The sequence below is a fragment of the Anopheles aquasalis genome, chromosome X (assembly GCF_943734665.1).
Source record: "Anopheles aquasalis chromosome X, idAnoAquaMG_Q_19, whole genome shotgun sequence".
Lineage (NCBI taxonomy): Eukaryota > Metazoa > Arthropoda > Insecta > Diptera > Culicidae > Anopheles > Anopheles aquasalis.
Window position 1 is genome coordinate 2986168 of NC_064876.1, and position 16775 is coordinate 3002942.

Sequence of the window (16775 nt, forward strand, 5' to 3'; positions counted from 1 at the left end):
GCGGAACCGGAAACGATTTCCCGGCCTTCACTTCCGCGTCTCGCTCTCTCTCTCTCTCTCTCTCTCTCCGTCTTCTCTGCGCGCTCTATGTCGTCATCGTAGGGGCTGCTGGTGCTTGCGATGAGCTTGCCTGTGTGCCCGGCAGCAAGTGCCGCTATCCTTGAACGCACCAATCACCCTTCCACAGCGAGTCTTGCGACCTTTAAACCCTACTACCGGCTCGTGCCTAGCCCGGATCGCACTACCCTTGGCATGTCGGAGCGGCATGTCAACATTGACTCGTCGTCGTCGTCGTCGTCGTCGTCGTCGTCGTCGTCGTCTCGCCTTTCGAGCGATCTACCACCACAGGCCAGCGCATGCAACTTTCACTCTCACCCGCCGTTGCTGCCGCTGTCCAGCCATCATCTGGAATGTGGTAAGCAACGGCAGCAGCAGCAGCGGCGGTGCGGTCTTCGTGCGACGTAAGATTACGAGCCACCGAATGGACCAACACGGCGTGTGACCAATCGATCGAACAGCGCTCTCACTTTGGGCGCGCGCGCGCCGCGCTCAATGCCTCAACCCGCACTGCCACTGTCCTGTGATGTGCTGTGTGAGTCTGTGAGGATCATGACGTCACGCCACCGTCGTCGTCGTCGTCGTCAAGACCTCAAGTGACGGGCCCTCTCGAGCATAAGCCAGCATCTCGCCACCTGCACAGGAGCGAGTGCACAACAGAGAGAGAGAGCGGGCGCGATTGACGACGGCCGCCAGCCTGCCGACGGCCTTTCCGGTGGAGTCAGTTGCAAGCGAACCGCACCACCGAACGGTTCACCGGGGCCGCATCCGAGCCACGAATCTTCGAGCATAGCACACATACACGCGTACTAGTGGTTGGTGTACGCGCGCGCGCCCACCCGCCACATCTGGTGGTCCCATGAGAGTGATCGCGTGACTTGATCCTCATCATCTGCAGCAGCAGCAGCAGCTGAGCATCGTTGTGTGGTGAATAGTGAATCTGTGCTCCCCTTGCTCGTGACTTGGTGTTGTTGGCCCTTGTATTGTTGTCGTTTGTCGCGTTTGTTACCGCCAAGGTAAGGGATAGGACCGCCGAAAAACCAGAGAGCGGCGTTGGAAGCAAGGGCGGTTCGCCGCGCACTGATCGGAATGTCACTGGCGTGTTGTTGTTATTGTTATTGTTATTGTTGTTGTTATTGTGTGGTGACCGGTAAAGCGTGAGAGTGTACGGCGCAACTCCACATCTGCTTTCCTCCATCACCACCTCTTCTAATTGGAAGACATCATCACCGTGTGGACCATTCTTCAATCAGCCTCAGTTCGCTTTGAGAGAAACAGATTAACGAATTCACGTGTTTATGTGTATCCTGGCCCAGGTCTCTGTGTGTGTATGGTATGTGTTAATGTTGTGATTAAACCCTTGGAAAAACTATCGAGATGATTTCGGAGCCTGAACCACCCTGCCCGCCCTGCCAGGTCTCGTCTGAGTCCGTCGCCAATATCTTTTCTTCATTATTATCACCATCAGCCATCCATGCTCCATCAGCATCAGCATCATCAGCCATCAGCAGGCATGGTCGTTGTCGACACTTTGGATTGTTGGGCTGAGAGGCGGTATGTTGCCCCGCGGCCGTACTTTCGCTTCGCTTCCGGTTCGCTCGCTCGCTCGATCGCTCGCATCGCGGCTGGCTTTTACTTTTCCCAACACCCGGCCCTCACCGCCACCGGGGGCAGGGAAGGGAAGGGGCGGCCTGTTTGTCCGTTTGATTGGTGCACCACCCACCCAACCCCTCCCCACCCCAGGCCAAAGGCCAGGCAAATAGAAAGACCTCCCAAAAACTCCATCAGCGGTTCGCGGTTGGGATTGGGAGAAAAGCTTTTCCCTTCATGCTCAGTGTAACCGCCGGCTGGCTCGCTGGCTCGCTGCCGGACCTGCCGGACACTCCATCATCATCTCCACCCCCCGCCCCCGGGAGTTTTTCCATCCAACCGGCCGCCGCTACGGGGTGGCTTTTCTCTTTCATTGCCCCCCTTTCCCCGATTGCCCGCCCGATTTGGTTCCGAATCCGATTGTGGCGAGTTTCGTTTGTTTGCCTGCGATTTTCACCACCTCGCACCCTGATTGTGCCAGGGTGAATTGGGTGATCAATGACTGAGGGCAGGATTTTTGTTTCGCGAAAAAAAAAAACGCTTTTTCTTGGAAAATGGGGAAAAAATTAATCTCCAAAGCGATGGCCAATCGTTAGCAACACATTTCAACCTATATCTTGGGCAATTTTTTGATGCCTAACCCCAAAAAAACCCGCAAATCTGTAGCATTTTTTCGAAAACCCTTCAATTTTTCCAATTTTTCATTAAAAAAGAAGCGCAGCTCGGCCACATTACCTGTACCCCCAAGCGATGCAAACCAATGTTCATCTGATAGAGTCAAGTCTGGTGAGGTTAGCCGCAAGTGATAATTGTTACGCATTGTGGCTTTTACCGTGTCCTTGGCCGATATTCCACGCGCGGTGGCGGAGCATTTTCGTCGAGAAAAATAAGTCAATTTGGTCGGTTTTCCGATATTTTGGTTGATTTTTTTTTAGAAATCTCGGTCGAAATTGATTAATGGTTGCTTGTAATGATCATTAGAAACCGTGCTGGCCAATAAGTCATGCAATTTGATGACTTCTAACACTTTTTCGATGGTTGGTGGTTCTCTCATTTAAATCACTACTTTTAAAATGTTTAAACCACAGTTTGCACTGTGTTTCAGTGAGAGCATGCCCACCGTAACCTTCAATAAAAGTTTGATGCGATTCGGCAGCCGATTTTGTGAGATAGAGGCAAAAAGCGAACGATGTCGGCGAATTACTGTTTTCGAGAACGAAACTTGCCATTTTAATCGCCATGAAAATATTTGTTATTGTGTTGAATTAGAAAAATTGCACACCGATGTATGTTTAACGGATGCCTAATGAACAAAATAAAACACTTAGACACTGACTTTACAGCTCCATTTGGCGTAGATATAACTTTACAACGAACAAGTCGGTCTGAACACTGAATCCACGTCCACGATGAGCTTATCTGACGGATTAGCACGGCCATCAAATCATTCTCCGGGGGGCTGAAGCTGGGTTGAGTGACATACGGTACACTGATCGCTTAACCCCCCAAAACTATCACCGTTTTTTTGGGTACGCCGCATCATGTCGGCGCGATGACGGTTATGTGGTCGGCGCATTAAATCAATTCAAAGCCCACAGTTACCGTCACTGCTTATCTACCGCCTATCATCTCCGATTTTGTGGCAATGACGTCATGCATGCGTTACGCATTGCAGACCGTTGCTCGGTGTCCTCAGCAAAAGCATCCAGCCAACACGCCAAACAGTGAGACCCTGGACTGGTGTACAACCAGCATCCACCACACAACATATTTCGTTTGCGTGTCCTTCGAGTTCATTCCATTCAGGCGAGGGGGGGGGGGGGGAGGAGGGCATATCGAAGACCGAAACCCACGGAGTTACGCCACACTAAATGGTCCACTAGTGTCCACAGGCGATTCAACCAAAAAAAAAAAAAAAAACAAAAAAAAAACAAGATTAACAACACCATCAAAACCGCAACGCGCTCGATCCGCTAGACCCCCTATAGCCACTAGCCACTGGTCGGTAGAAAGGGCCCGGTGCCGAAATACCGTCCAAAGCAACCATTTGGCAACCATTTAAAACCGGCGTGGATCAACAGCAAACCACAACAGGTGACGGTGAGCTGTGACCGCCACACAAAAGGCGGCATGGCACACAAGGGTGCATGCACCCCACACACTCCTGCTGGCAACTCAGCCTTACATTGCGCCAGCGACGCTGTGCCGGAATGTAACGTACGGGTTCAGGGCACGTGCAGAGGCTGGCAAGCGGACAGACTGGTTTTGCAATGCCCAATGGCGCAAACAAACATTCGAAAACCCCCCCCCCCCAGCACACTGCGAGAGCTGCGTCTGCTGCTGTTTGGTTGAGTTTCGGTTTTGAGGTTTTTAGGTTTTAGCGCGTTCGAGCGTTGAGGTTATAGTGCGTTGACCCGTTGACGATCGTGGTGACGGACGGCTCCGTCCGCCCATTTTGCTCACGATAAGCGCAATCACACGCACGTGCGCACGCAAAAGCCCCTTCTCTGGGCCCAAACTTTGGGGTCCCCATTTTTAGGGTTTCGCAAAGGCCCAATTCGGCTTGCCATTTGAAATGTGACTTTCGCGCGGAAAGGTGTATGTGCGGGTGCGTTGGGTTTGGTTGCGATTTCACCAGGCACCACAGACTGCGCACCAGACTCCGATTCCGGCCGAGTGTGCGCATGGTCTGTCGCAAAGTGAACAGGCCTTTTTGGTATAGGAAAATGTCTGGAGGCGCTATCTTAATGTGGGTATTTTTGTTTAAAAGCTACATCTTTGAAGGACTTTCCGTTCAAATTTCATGGCATTTGGTCCACTAGAAGCAAAGTTATTGAATTAAAATGACAGTATGTTTGGGTCAATGATAGTACAACAAAAAACCAATATCACGTTTAGCTTTTAAACTCGATAAAACGTTTACCTAATTGATGCAAAAAAGTTGTGGGTGATGATTGGCTATCCTGTGCCAAGCCAGGATCGTGACTACACCGTGGAGCATCGAAAGCAGTGCGGGATTTTTTCAAAATTCACCAAACAACCGGGCCAACCAATGTTTTGTCGTATATTATTGTTATGAGGCGTTTAATGCATAGCATTTAGGGGTAAACGGCAAGAATCTCGTGAAAAAGGGAGTGGGCGCATGCTGCGCCGATAATGCGCTGCCTCATCGATCCACGCTCAGCACTGTTTTTTGACCAAAAACGGCATTTAATCGAAAAATCCTTCCCCATAATCACCTGATCGAGTTTCCTGTGGCTTTTAAGTATACGGTAAACTTCATTTGCGGATAAAAAGAAAACGTTACGCTGACATTTTGAAGGCTTGTAGCGACCACCCAAAAACATACCGTCACTTTATGCGCCATAACTTTGCTTCCAGTGGACCAAATGCCACGAAATTTAGACTGAAAGTGCCTCAAAGATGCACCTTTCAAACAAAAATACCCATTATTAAGATAGCACCAACAGAAAATTTCCTATGCAAAAAGTCCTGTTGTTGAATTCCAATTCCTTCCATCATCATCATCATCACCAGATCATTACTGAAAATCGACATCGAATCGATTAAAGTGTTGTTATGATTGGCTCGCGCGCAGAAGTCTCAACCCCCCCCCCCCCCCCCCCCCCCCGGGGGGGACGACCAGGAGGGGAGTTTTCCAAACTTTCCACACCCTCCACGCAAGCTCTCTCTTTCTCTCTCTCTCTCTCTCTTTTACGCTCCCCCTGTGGGAGTCTCGTAAATTAATCACGATTCGAGACACACCACGGAGGGGGGGGGGGGGGATTCGAATCCGGTTCGAATCCGTTTGTGAGGGATGCGAAATGCGGAAGCGATGAATCCTCCGAAATGGTGGTGCGGCGGGCAGGGAAACCTCGCTCCCCCTTTTTATCGATAACAATGGCAGCAAAGATGGCACCGGCAACGCGACCGCAAGTCGGAAGATGGCAAGATGAACGTCCGGGTGCTTGCGCAACACGATGCGCGCTGCCTATAGGCCCGCTCATTCGTAGGCGAACCCCGAAAGCCTCATTCACCGCACTTTTTGGTCGAAACCACGCCGCACGCCCCGGGCGCCCCGGGTTTTCCATGGCGGGCTGTTACGCAAACACAACACCACCGCGCTCCGGAGGCTGGCACGCTGGCAACGATCGAGCGCGTTCGCTCGCCGGAGTCAATTCACCGTCACCGGCACCGTGTTGCCGCTGTTTTTTTCCGCTTGATAGCTTGAAATCGGATAGAAAAATGGAAATCAACGCAAGTGACGCAAACCGCTCTAGTTTTCCTCCTTGCGTGCGTTACGCGCGCCACGCATCGCGCTTGCATTCGCGCGGTTGAATGATACGATGGCGGCAAAGACAAGAGTGCCAGGCGGGGGGTAGAAAACTGATCAGCATTCGGCCATACACGGAACAAGGGCTCAGCTGAGGGGAGGTGTTAAATGTTGAATTCCAATGCCATTCTAGGGAGCAAGAGAGAGAGAGAGAGAGAGAGAGAGAGAGAGCGAGCGAAGGCCCAATCCAATCATTGATTGCTGCACTTTCCCCGTTGTGCATTCGATTTATTATTTTTGGAAAAGAGAAAACGGTGCGCAGGCTCACAAAAACGGTGATGTCATGAGTATGGTAGGAAACTATCCCAATAACAGCTGCAGCACACCACATTCCAATGATTTGGCATGTTGGCCGTTCTGGAGATACTTCACCAGCAAGATGAGGAACGTTTATTTGTTTATTCGTTTATTTGGCACTCCACCCAAAGAACAGAACGAGTTTGATTGGGAACCACATACAACGGAATGGCATGTTTGCAGAAAACTGTATTCAGTTTCAATTTAAGAAGGGACTAAGCCAGGTAGCCCCTTCGAGTTTGCATTAAAAATGTTGATTGTTTTTTAAACAAATAAGTAAAATTTGTTGTTTCTTTTACACCAAATTGTGAAAAGCATCACTTTTTCATCTTCAAAATGCTGCCAAAAATCGGAAAACTGTTAACTCAACAAAAACTCGATGGCGCTTCTTGGCTAAATGTTTGATCTGTAAAAATAAAATATTAATTTGTATTTTTCTGATCACGCAGCTACGGATGGGTACCGGTTTATGGTCCGAATCCAAAGACTTGCCTGTTTAAGCGACGAACCCCATCGTAGTGGGATCATTGCGTTTCAACTTTGGAAAAAATTGGAAATACACTTACAATCTAACCAAAAAGAAAGTGAAAATTTGTATATTTCGTATGACCTAGCACGTGGCTACGATGGGGACCGGGAAAGTACCTTTTCGAAGACTCGCCTTCCGAAATATGATATTATGGATGAGATTTGCAAATGAATATTCCCCAAAATAGAACAAAAATAAACCTAAAAATTGTGTAGTTTAATTGACATTCACTTTAAGAAAAAAGGTGAATGGTTTCCTCGCCAAAAATTGCCATAGATTAGCTTTTTTGACCCGAACTAACCCTTGCCTCCCCTTAACGAGGGGCTTCGGTAATTTCAGGCCAATAAAGGGGGCTCATTTGTGACGTTTTTTTGGGAAGAAACCATTCAACATATTTCTCTCAAGTGAATGGCATATTAAACTAAAACTTTTAAAGAATACTTGGTTCTATTTTGGGGAAGATTTATCAAAAACTTCATCCATGGCATCACATTTATGAAGGTGCGTCTGCGAAAAGGTACTTTTTGCGGTGCCTATCGTGATGGGTTATCAGAAAACAACAAAAAGATACTCATTCGCAAGATTATAAGTTTGTCGAGGTAATCCCGTCGACTGTTTGTTGATATTCTAATTTTTCGATTTTTGGCAGATTTTTGAAGTTGAAAAAGTGATGCTTTTGCGATTTTGCCTAAAAACACGAAATTTTAAAGATTTGTTTAAAAAAAAAGTATAAACAACTTTCATGAAATCTCGACGGGGCTACCTGGCAAAGAGTGTGCAGATTATGTGTTAAAAATTGCAAATCGATCGGTTCAATAGTTTATACGGTACGATGGGAACGGACATAAAGTAGCGAGCTGCAGGGAGCCTTGTATGAAACGCGCATTTTCAAAAATCTGTATCTTTGTCAAATTGTCCTCGATTGATCCAAAACTTTTACACAATACTCTTGAAAGGATCGGCATACAGGGAAAAATGTTAAAAATGTGTGTCCCGAAACAAAATCAAATGCCAAAGCCCCCCCCCCCCCCTTTGAAAAAAACGGCAATTATTCACGAAAAAACTCAATGGAAAACTAGATCAGTGCAGCTGCTGGGTGTCTTTTCCTTATTAGTTACCTAGCTGTGAGTGAGTTGGTAATCACAAAACCACTTTGTTCCTTCCCCCTTCGTTCCGTTCCAGGCACGACCGAATGATAAGGAAGGACACAACGAAAGTGAAACCGATTGTTGTTGTAGAACCGAAACGCTCGTTAATCTGAGTAGCCAGTACCAGCGTCCACTCCGGAAAAAAAAGTCCCTGTGAATGCCGTACGGTAATGTAGAGCAACGGTTGGCGCCGACTCGCAAGCGGAACGATACGGCGGCGCTACTCAGCATGGAGCAGCTCGAGCGGGAAATCCGCAAGGAGATCGACGAGATGAACACGAGCGTATCGCTGGTGGACCGGCTCGAGGCGGGCGACACGATGGACGAGGAGCGACGGGAAGAGCTGTTATCGTCGACCCGGGCCGCCTTCGACAGCAACGTGAACGCGAACAACGTCAAGAACAGCCTCACCGACTCGCAGATCTCGATCATCTCGAAGCACGACGGCTACCTGGACTCTGGCCACTTTTACAGCACACCGTCGGCTGCTGATAAGGAACCGAGCGGGGGCGGCAGTGGCGGTGCAGTAAATCTAACATTCGATCCGAGCGGCGAAGAACCACACCTCGGCCACCAGGACGCACCGGCCACTGCACTCCGATGTTCGACCAAGAAGAAGGAGCGCGCTGCGGAGGAACAGCGGCAGGGAGGCGAGAATGCGCCGGGCAAGCAGACGGCTTCGGCGAAACAGTCAGCGGCGAAGCAGCACCAACAGCCCGCTGGGGCAAAGGGCCAACAGCAGCAGCAGCAGCAGCATCAGCCACCCGGAGCCTCGCTGGCCAATCTGCTGTTCGCGAACAATGCGGACGCCGGTGCGGCGGCGGCGGCCAAGCGCAACAGCAGTAGCAAGCTCCCGTCGACGATTGGGCTCGGTTTGGTGCAGCTGGTGTTGAGCGTGATGTTGGCCGCACTCGGTGGCCTCGTGATCGCCCGGAATGCGTCCCTGGCGATGGCCGGTACCGGGCTATGGTGCGGGGCGATCGCCGGTATCGCCGGTTCGCTCGGGCTCATGAACATCAAGATGGCGAAGACGGGCTTCCTGGCGGTCAACCTGATCTGCGTTGCCTCCAGTACGCTCGGGCTCGCCCTCGCCGGTATCGGCGCGGTCCGGGATGCCAATATGGCTCAGCAGGATGAGGTGAGTCCGTCGCGCCCCTAACCTCACTGGACACCCAACCCAAACCCATACGTACTGCATGCGGAAAGAGTTTATTTTTCATAGTTCATATACCGTTCGCCATATTGCCAACGCACTGCCCTTCCCTTCTTCATCGAACTGGAATTGCGTGTCATACACCTGTTATGGTTCTCTCGTGCTTCTACTACTACTACTCTTCCCGTTTCTCTCTCTCTCTCTCTCTCTCTCTCGTTTCTCTCTCACAGCAAATTTGGGGTGCGGTCACAGCCGGAACCGGACTGCTGGTGACACTGGCCATACACTTCCTGGTGAGCGTGTTCTCCGTCTACTACTCGGCCCTGAAGCTCTGCTCTAGGTGAGTATTGTGTAATAGAGCCCTAAAGTGGGGAGTAAGGGGGGGAAACAAACCATGGATAAACGTAGGGTTTGGAGGGAAACCCTAAGGGTCACAAATCTACAATGCAAGAAGCGCTCCGATACCTCACTGGAATGCCGTTTGGTATGCCCGACCGATGGGCACAAACATTCTGCTGATCCGCCCTGCCATCGCTCATTGCGCTCCTCGGTCGTCCTCGGATCGTCTTCCACACAAACCTCGAAAGCTAGAACACCACCCAGCGCCGAACCCTTGCTGACTAACTTGTTCCTATCGTTCATTACTAACTAAATGCTGAAATGCATACGTGCCCGTGCGTACGTGCCCGTGCGTACGTGCGTGCGTGCGTGCGTGCGTGTCTGTATCTACACTTACGCGCGAGGAGCGTGGAATCCATTTTGGATACCTTAAGTTAAAGAAAGCGCACTCTACCCGTTCAAGGAGACCAGCGGCGGCGATCCAAGCGATTTTCGAAACACGCATTTGAGTGAGTGTGTATGTGTCTGTGTCTTAGGACTAAAAGAGTGGAATACTGCGGAGGAGTGGGGGAGGGAGAGGGGGGGGGGAGAGAACGACTTCCCCTACCCTCAGCGTTCGCCGCAGCCACCGCGACCCTATGGTTTGGTCAGTGGTGCCGGTGGTTGTGGTGGTGTCGGCGGCAGCTGGTTGGTCAGATTCAGATTATTCTCCACCGCCCCCCGCACATCTTCCAGCGTATCGTTCAACGAGCTAGATGTGGGGCCAAGTTGCTGCTGCTGCTGCTGGTTGCTGGTTATGGTCACCTTGTCCGTGCTGTGCTGCTCCTTGATGTTGTCCTCCGTCTCACCTGAGCGGCTGAGGGGCAACGGGTCCGCTACGGGACCCTTGGGCTGGTTGCGGATATCGTACATCTCCATCCACGCCAGATACTCGCGGTAGTATCGGTACACGGGGATAACCATTACGGATATATCGTCGACGGTGGCCGCCGACCGTGACTCGGCCAACCGCCAGTGGCCAGATTCATTAGCGCGGCCCCGCGACCGGGCCACCAGCTCTTGTGCCACCATCGTGTACCGGTGGGGCTCGGTTGGGTAGCGCTTGAGGGTGGCAAACACGTTCCGTGCTACCTGCTGCGACTCGCTCACGTCCCACAGCCCGTCGGTGGCCATCACGAGAATCCCGTACTCACCGTCGACGTTCGCACCGGAAGGATCGCTCTGCACGTGGCTCAGATCGAAGCAGGTCACGTCCGGGTGCGAGCTGAGGAACGGTTTGATAGGAAGGTTACAGCCGAGCGCTTTCAGCTCGTGGTCACCGAAGCCACGGGTCACACCGATCGTACCGAGCAGGCGGCTCCGCTTACCCGACCCGGTCACTAGCGGTATCTTGAGATCTTCCACCGTGAGCGTCTTATAGCTCCAGCCGCGCATTGCACCCTGCCGGTAGAGGATGCGCGTGCCCAGATCCCTGGACGTTGGCTTCTTCGCGTACTCCTTCGCAATGTACTCATCGCCGAGCAGGGCCGGGTTGTGTTTGCCGATCATCAGCAATCGCTGCCGCTCGGTGTCGGGCGTATGGTCAAACGAGCACGGTTCCGCGACCGCCATCAGCTCGTCGTCACTGTCCGATTCCACGTTGCGCTCAGTGCCCACCGTTTCGGGCCCTTTGATCGAGCCGATGCGCGCTTTCCAGCTGTCCCGTTTTGCCGGCGTTTGTGATGATTGGTTGATCGTTGCCCGTGGAAGCCGCTTGCACAGGATGCTGCGGGAATCACCAGCATTCGCTACGTACAGTTTACCGAGGATGAACAGGCTGACCAGGGCTGTGCAGCCGCCCGCATTCCGGTACTTATTCCGATCCTCCGCCAGCACGGTGTCCATGTCCGCGAACGCTGACTCGAGCGCACCGACGATCAGCTCATCACGGGACACGTGCCGGTGGAACAGGCCGATCGGATGGGGCATGCTGGTGCCGGTGCCGGTGGCCCCATCTTCGCTTTCGCCGCGCGGCCACAGCAGATCGATGATGTCGACCAGCCGCTGGTGCAGGATGTGGTGGAACTGGTTGGCGGCTGCTAGCGCCGCCCCGTACCCCGCATGCCCATCGTACATGCCGAAGTAGGTGTACGGCAGATCCGGGTACTTGCCGAGCGGATGGGTCAGCCGCTGCTGGTGAAAGGATGCCTGGTCTTCGTTCCACTTGGACTTTCCTGAGTTGACACACTCGGCGTAACCGACATTCCATGGCAGGACCGTCAGGTCGCGCGGCACAATGATCGGCCGCACGTTATGGTCCGCGCTCGCCTTCACCTCGTCCTCGGTGTTCAGCTGCAGGAAGTAGGGCCGGGCGTAGTGGAACTTCTCCGGCAGCAGCTTGCCGTGTTCCTGCTGATCCTTGCTGCCACTGGCGCCGTGCTGCCGGTTCATGCTGCCGGTGAACAGCGAGTGGTTGTTGCTGCTGGTACCGGGTGGCAGAGCGGGCAGATCCGGTGCAACGACCGTCAGTACGCGGTTCTTCAGCCGGTTTAACATATCCATCACCAGCGCGGGTGGTTGTTTCCGCAGCTCAACCGGCAATCGGCTGAGCTGCTACCGGGATCAGCGACTGATAACCGCTCCGTGCAGGCTGCCACAGGCTTGCCACCCAGGCAATGTGGTGCACGTCTAGCAGGGGGAGCGGGGACTTGCGTTCACTTATCGCTTGCAGCTACCACCACCTCCTAGGGCAAACCTAGCGGCACAAACGAATCGAACAAGAAGAGAAAGGGATTTTTTTAATATATACTCTTTCACTCTCTTTCACACACAACCATGCTTCCTCTCACTCTCTCTCTCGCTTCGTTTCTCTTGATACGGCACATCTAAGTACGACAATTAACAATTTGCGAAACTACGGCCAGCCGCACAGGGCCAGGCTCACTGAAACGTTTCTTCGGGAGTTTGTTACTTACTTAAGGAGCGGCCTCCTTAGATCCCGAATAGCGGTAATGGAACTAGGATCCAGCAGCTGCCGCAAGTACCGCAGAGGCTGCAGATGAAAACGTCCGGCTCACCCTCCTCCCTGGTAGCCGCATGTACCGGCACCACCACCGGCTGTCGTTACCCCATGCACACCGGGCCTGCCGCAGGACCTTTAGTGTGGATTATAATTTAATTTATTTTCATTGTCATAACGAGCCCTTCGCTTTTTCGGTGCGTCTTCGCTCACTCGCATACACTACTCACCCAGATTTTTATGCCCTCGTTGGCGCACACGACTCCGGCGTACAGTTTGCGGGCAGGCACGAGCGGCTTCAATTAAAGAGAGGCGCCTTAATTTAGTAAAACCACAAGCAGATATGATTCACTTCGGTACGGTCAACTTTGGTCAACTTTGGCTGGAATCAGAGTGAGTTCAACAACCAGCCTACTCGAGGGTAAATAAGCGGGTGACATATTTCGTCGCCATATTGGATTATATTTATGACAGGTAAAGTGAATGCGCAGTTTACCAACAATTTGCACCATAAGTTGGTTGATGCGAAGAAACTCAAGGTCAAGTTAAAGTAAAACAAACAAAAAAATATGCATTGTATCTCACAAGACTTCACACTCTTTCGTGTGAATAAACGAGAAAAAAGAGTTAGATTAACGCAAGAAAGCGAGGGATAAAAGAGAAGGTTGCTTATCGAAAATAAAAAGAAACGGTTTGTGGGCCACTTAATCACCGGGCCGGGTTGTTGCTGTTGATCAAACATTACTTTCACTCTTTATTTTAACCAAACCAAGCTAGTAAAAACACTGTTTCCGGCCTATAAACGTTTCTACATTTTTACACGGCTCTCCACCGTGTTTCCATAGATGGCGCTGCTGGTTTATGCTGCGTGTAAACAAAACTTATGGGCTTGACAGATCATTTATGTTGCGGCGCGCTACATCTAGGCTCTTGGTCATTTAAATTTGAAGAAAAAAAAAAAACAGCATGCTGCATAAAACGTGTAAATCGGTTAATGGTTTAATTGCTCTTTCACTACCGCAGACCTTCACAGAAACACCAGATGCTGGATAACGTCATGCACAGCAGCTCTCAGGCGTTCATGACGCAGCAGAAGGTGGAAGATTACATTAATTCGCTGCGCATGGAACCGGGTATTAAGGATATGATGTACCAGACGATGCTGAAGCGAAGCTGCGGATCGATGTACGGCGAGAAGCACCGGCTGGGCGACTCGAACTATAGCAACGGTAACTCGCACCGGCTCATGCTGGTTCCTGCCGGCGCCGGCAATGGGGTGAGTTAGATTGTGGAGATTGTGGTTTTCGTTTCGCTGGCGATTGTTACTAATCAGACTCTCGTTTGACCTCCCATGCTCGCTAGCTGCCGTCGATGATTCCTATGTACCCGGGCGTGCAATCGGGATCGCCCAGTAACTCCTCGATGATGTATCCGCCTTCTATGATTCCGCACGGGCTGCCGCAATATCAGCCTTACCCGGAGAGTGCGCTGATGGAGGCGCAAATATCCCGGGCTAACCGGAAGCGATCGACGATGCGCATGAACCACGAACGGAACAGTGCGGAAATGGAACGGCCCCGGCGCAAGTCGGACTCCGATCTGGAGAAAACGTTCACGTACACCGGGCTGGATCGCGACATTGCTGACAGCTACTTGGCGAAGGAGGAGGAAAAGCTGACCAGCAGCATCGTCAGCAACAGTGGACATCATCCTTCACCGCCACACACGTACCACCACGATCTGATGCTGATCGATCATCGAACAAACTTCGAGCAATACAATGGCATCAATATGTGAGCAGCGAACCATTAGAGTTCAGGGAAGGTTGAAGAAAGGAAAGAGAGAAAGCGAGATAGAGGGGAGCACACTTTCATTGTTACGTTTAAAGATTATCTGCTCAACAAAACACGTGTAGACCATAGGGATTGTTTCATATTGTGAATGTGTTGATACATACATAGTAGGATCTGTATAGACTAGCTGTTGCTGTTGCTAATATATAAAATGTTATTTTACGATAGGGAGCGCGTGCACGAAACGAATAGAAGGGAACCAAGCGGAACAGTTTGGACGTGCATTAAAAGTCTTCATCGCTCAAATCCTGCTTCACGCTTCTGGTGATCGTCGAGCTCTCCCTGGGCATTTTGGCGAGGCTTTCGTCCTCGTCGTCATCCGTTCGTAAGCTACCGTCCAAGACTGAAACAAAAGGGAGAATGTGAAATGTGGCCAAATGCATTTCGCATTGACTAAATTCGCACTCACGTCCATTCTCGCCCATTTCCAAATCACTTTCTGACTCGCCCGAGCTCATGGAGCTATCCAGCGGCCCTAGCTCGTCCTCGATGCTGCCAATCATCTTGCCACGGTCCTTGTCGCCGGCTGAGTCACCGCTAACACGGGTCCGGAACCGGGTCGAACCGCGGTCCCGATTTAACAGCTCGCTACGCAGCACTCGCCGATCCGTCTTCAACTTCACCTCGTCCCGCTCATCGAAATCATCCTCCTCCTCCTCCTCCTCGTTCCCGTCATCCGACTCAACCAGGCCCTCGGGTAAAATCGCCATACTACTGTCGGTGAGGCGGGCGATCGGCGATGTAGGTGTGGGCGTGCGGTTCTTGCTGATTATCTGCGCCCGTAGCGTGTCCACGCACTTGATCCGAATGATGTACTGCTCGTACAACCCCTTAAGTTCCTGCTCCAGCTTCTCGAACTCCTCCAGGTACGCGGGTCGCACTTTCTGTAGCGCCTGCAGTCGCTGCCGCGACCGTTCCAGCTCGGACGCCTTGCGGCGCATCTTCGACTCCAGATTCGCGTTCTCGTTCCGCAGGCTTTCCAGGGCCGTGCTGGAACCGCCTAGCTTCGACTGCACGGCCGCGATAGCGGCCTTGATCACCTTTTCGGCCGTCGCGAGCTCGATCGGTCGCGTTGACTGCGCGTTGCGTATCTCCCGGTTGACCAGCTCCCTCTTCAACAGATCGTACAGCACCGCACCCTTGTTCGTCAGCTCCGACGACAGTCCACGTACCGTTTTCAGGTCGTTCATTTTGTCGGAGAAATCGATCTCCAGGTGCGATTTGATCGATTCCTCCTCGTGGCGCGTGATCTTGGGCGATGCGATAAGCAACGAGGTCACCTTCAGCAGCTCCTGGGCCGCTGCCATCGAGCTGGCATACAGCCGGCGGGGATTCATCTTGATGCTCGACTTGGTCACCAGAAACTCGGTGGCCGACCGTACGAACAGTACCCGCTCCTGCTCGGACCGTGTTCCGCCCGCCAGCACGAGATTCGGCTCGAGCCGGTTGATCAGCCACTGCAGAATGTCGGAGTACGCCTTGAAGCTTTCCGGCCCTCCGTACGGTGTGGTGAGCACGGACAGGGGGATGTGGTTCGGATAGCCTAGCAGCTTCAGCTGCTCCGCTAGATCTGCAAGCAGCCAGAAGAAAACATGGGAGAAGAGATTTCAAGTGGAATAGGAGCGGACCGTTTAATTTTTTCTCTACACGCCTATCGTTTGTACCTCGAACGTCCTTGAACGCCATATCGGTTGGGTGAATGAGCCTCCCAAGACCTTACAACTGTTGTTCTCGCGAACTGCGGTGTTGATGTTGCCGGTTGCTATGGTAACCGGTGGTCCTCCAGCCGGCCACACGGTTCCGCAACGTTTGCGGCCGACCCTACTATTTAACCCATCCAACGTAACGCCTCCCGAACCCGACAAAACAAGACAGTAAAACAGGTGCCCAGCCAAATTGAGGCTATAAATGGAAGGAAAATAAATAACTCCTTCGTATTCGACATCATACAAAAACGGATGGGCATCGGATGTAACAGCAGGACTAGGAACGCTTTCGAACCAGCACTACATCCTTCGGCACGTCCTTCGACCTTACGGGCGTGCGCCGATTCGGGGTTGACGTTTGGCGATCTCCGCGGCTTGGCAACCCTGTCAGCCGGAGACTTTGTTGGCTGCTGTGTATACACACAAGCCGAAAAGCAAACGAAGGAAGAAAAAGAAAGGAGAAAAAAACACAACACGGTAACGCGTTCCGGAGGAGCGCAGCCAGCAGGATCTCTGGGGTTGGGAGTGCGTCGTGTGGAGCCATTGTGTGTGTGTGTCTGTGTCTGTGTGTGCCTGTGTGTGTGTTTTTGACGCTATTTGTTCGCGTTAGTGGGTCGCTGAATCGGCGGGAGCAAAGGAGTTTTGTGTGCCCCCCCCCATTCACAACAGCCCGTTTCGAGTGCGTGTCCTCATCCTGTGCGTGTGTCTCACCGTTTTGTTTCCGTTCGGTTCGGTTCGGTACGCCCGCGTCGCAAAACCCGTCCCAGTGCCG

The 16775-nt window shown here is 52.0% G+C and overlaps 4 protein-coding genes across 5 annotated transcripts in view; 2 read left to right on the forward strand and 2 right to left on the reverse strand.

Annotated features, from left to right (window-relative positions):
* Positions 1 to 801: 801 nt before the first annotated feature.
* Positions 802 to 14270, forward strand: LOC126580960 (uncharacterized). Of its 2 annotated transcripts, none has more exons than XM_050244329.1 (5): positions 802 to 1390; positions 7989 to 9092; positions 9338 to 9447; positions 13468 to 13720; positions 13807 to 14270. In XM_050244329.1, the coding sequence occupies exons 2-5, from the start codon at positions 8112 to 8114 to the stop codon at positions 14239 to 14241; spliced, it is 1779 nt and encodes a 592-aa protein (XP_050100286.1). In that variant the 5' UTR covers positions 802 to 1390; positions 7989 to 8111; the 3' UTR covers positions 14242 to 14270. The 2 variants fall into 2 exon arrangements, with proteins under 2 accessions (XP_050100286.1, XP_050100279.1); XM_050244322.1 differs by having other exon boundaries at positions 802 to 1073.
* LOC126580950 (protein phosphatase 1H) lies at positions 9453 to 12821 on the reverse strand. Its single transcript, XM_050244310.1, has 3 exons — positions 12675 to 12821; positions 12401 to 12580; positions 9453 to 12180 (listed from the first exon to the last, which is right to left on the reverse strand). Exon 3 carries the CDS (start codon positions 11985 to 11987, stop codon positions 10083 to 10085), a length of 1905 nt encoding a protein of 634 aa, XP_050100267.1. The 5' UTR covers positions 11988 to 12180; positions 12401 to 12580; positions 12675 to 12821; the 3' UTR covers positions 9453 to 10082.
* Positions 14271 to 14442: 172 nt separating the features above from the next.
* Positions 14443 to 16291, reverse strand: LOC126580968 (clusterin-associated protein 1). Its single transcript, XM_050244342.1, has 3 exons — positions 15962 to 16291; positions 14707 to 15867; positions 14443 to 14640 (listed from the first exon to the last, which is right to left on the reverse strand). The coding sequence occupies exons 1-3, from the start codon at positions 15981 to 15983 to the stop codon at positions 14522 to 14524; spliced, it is 1302 nt and encodes a 433-aa protein (XP_050100299.1). The 5' UTR covers positions 15984 to 16291; the 3' UTR covers positions 14443 to 14521.
* Positions 16292 to 16341: 50 nt separating this feature from the next.
* The window catches only part of LOC126570217 (mitochondrial protein C2orf69 homolog), an 8059-nt gene continuing 7625 nt past the window's right edge, over positions 16342 to 16775 (forward strand). Inside the window, exon 1 of the mRNA XM_050227804.1 lies at positions 16342 to 16775. This exon is cut by the window's right edge and continues 921 nt beyond it. The gene's annotated coding sequence lies outside the window, so the exon portion shown is untranslated.

What these genes read in the sequence shown, in the direction of transcription:
- LOC126580960 (XM_050244329.1), top strand. Translation starts at nt 8,112, where the DNA reads ATGCCGTACGGTAATGTAGAGCAACGGTTGGCGCCGACTCGCAAGCGG. An exon ending in ATATGGCTCAGCAGGATGAG is followed by an intron (nt 9,093 to 9,337) that starts GTGAGTCCGTCG and finishes TCTCTCTCACAG; the next exon opens with CAAATTTGGGGTGCGGTCAC. An exon ending in CTGCCGGCGCCGGCAATGGG is followed by an intron (nt 13,721 to 13,806) that starts GTGAGTTAGATT and finishes CATGCTCGCTAG; the next exon opens with CTGCCGTCGATGATTCCTAT.
- LOC126580950 (XM_050244310.1), bottom strand. Translation starts at nt 11,987, where the DNA reads ATGGATATGTTAAACCGGCTGAAGAACCGCGTACTGACGGTCGTTGCA.
- LOC126580968 (XM_050244342.1), bottom strand. Translation starts at nt 15,983, where the DNA reads ATGGCGTTCAAGGACGTTCGAG. An exon ending in GGCGTTCAAGGACGTTCGAG is followed by an intron (nt 15,868 to 15,961) that starts GTACAAACGATA and finishes GGCTGCTTGCAG; the next exon opens with ATCTAGCGGAGCAGCTGAAG. An exon ending in GGAAATGGGCGAGAATGGAC is followed by an intron (nt 14,641 to 14,706) that starts GTGAGTGCGAAT and finishes CTTTTGTTTCAG; the next exon opens with TCTTGGACGGTAGCTTACGA.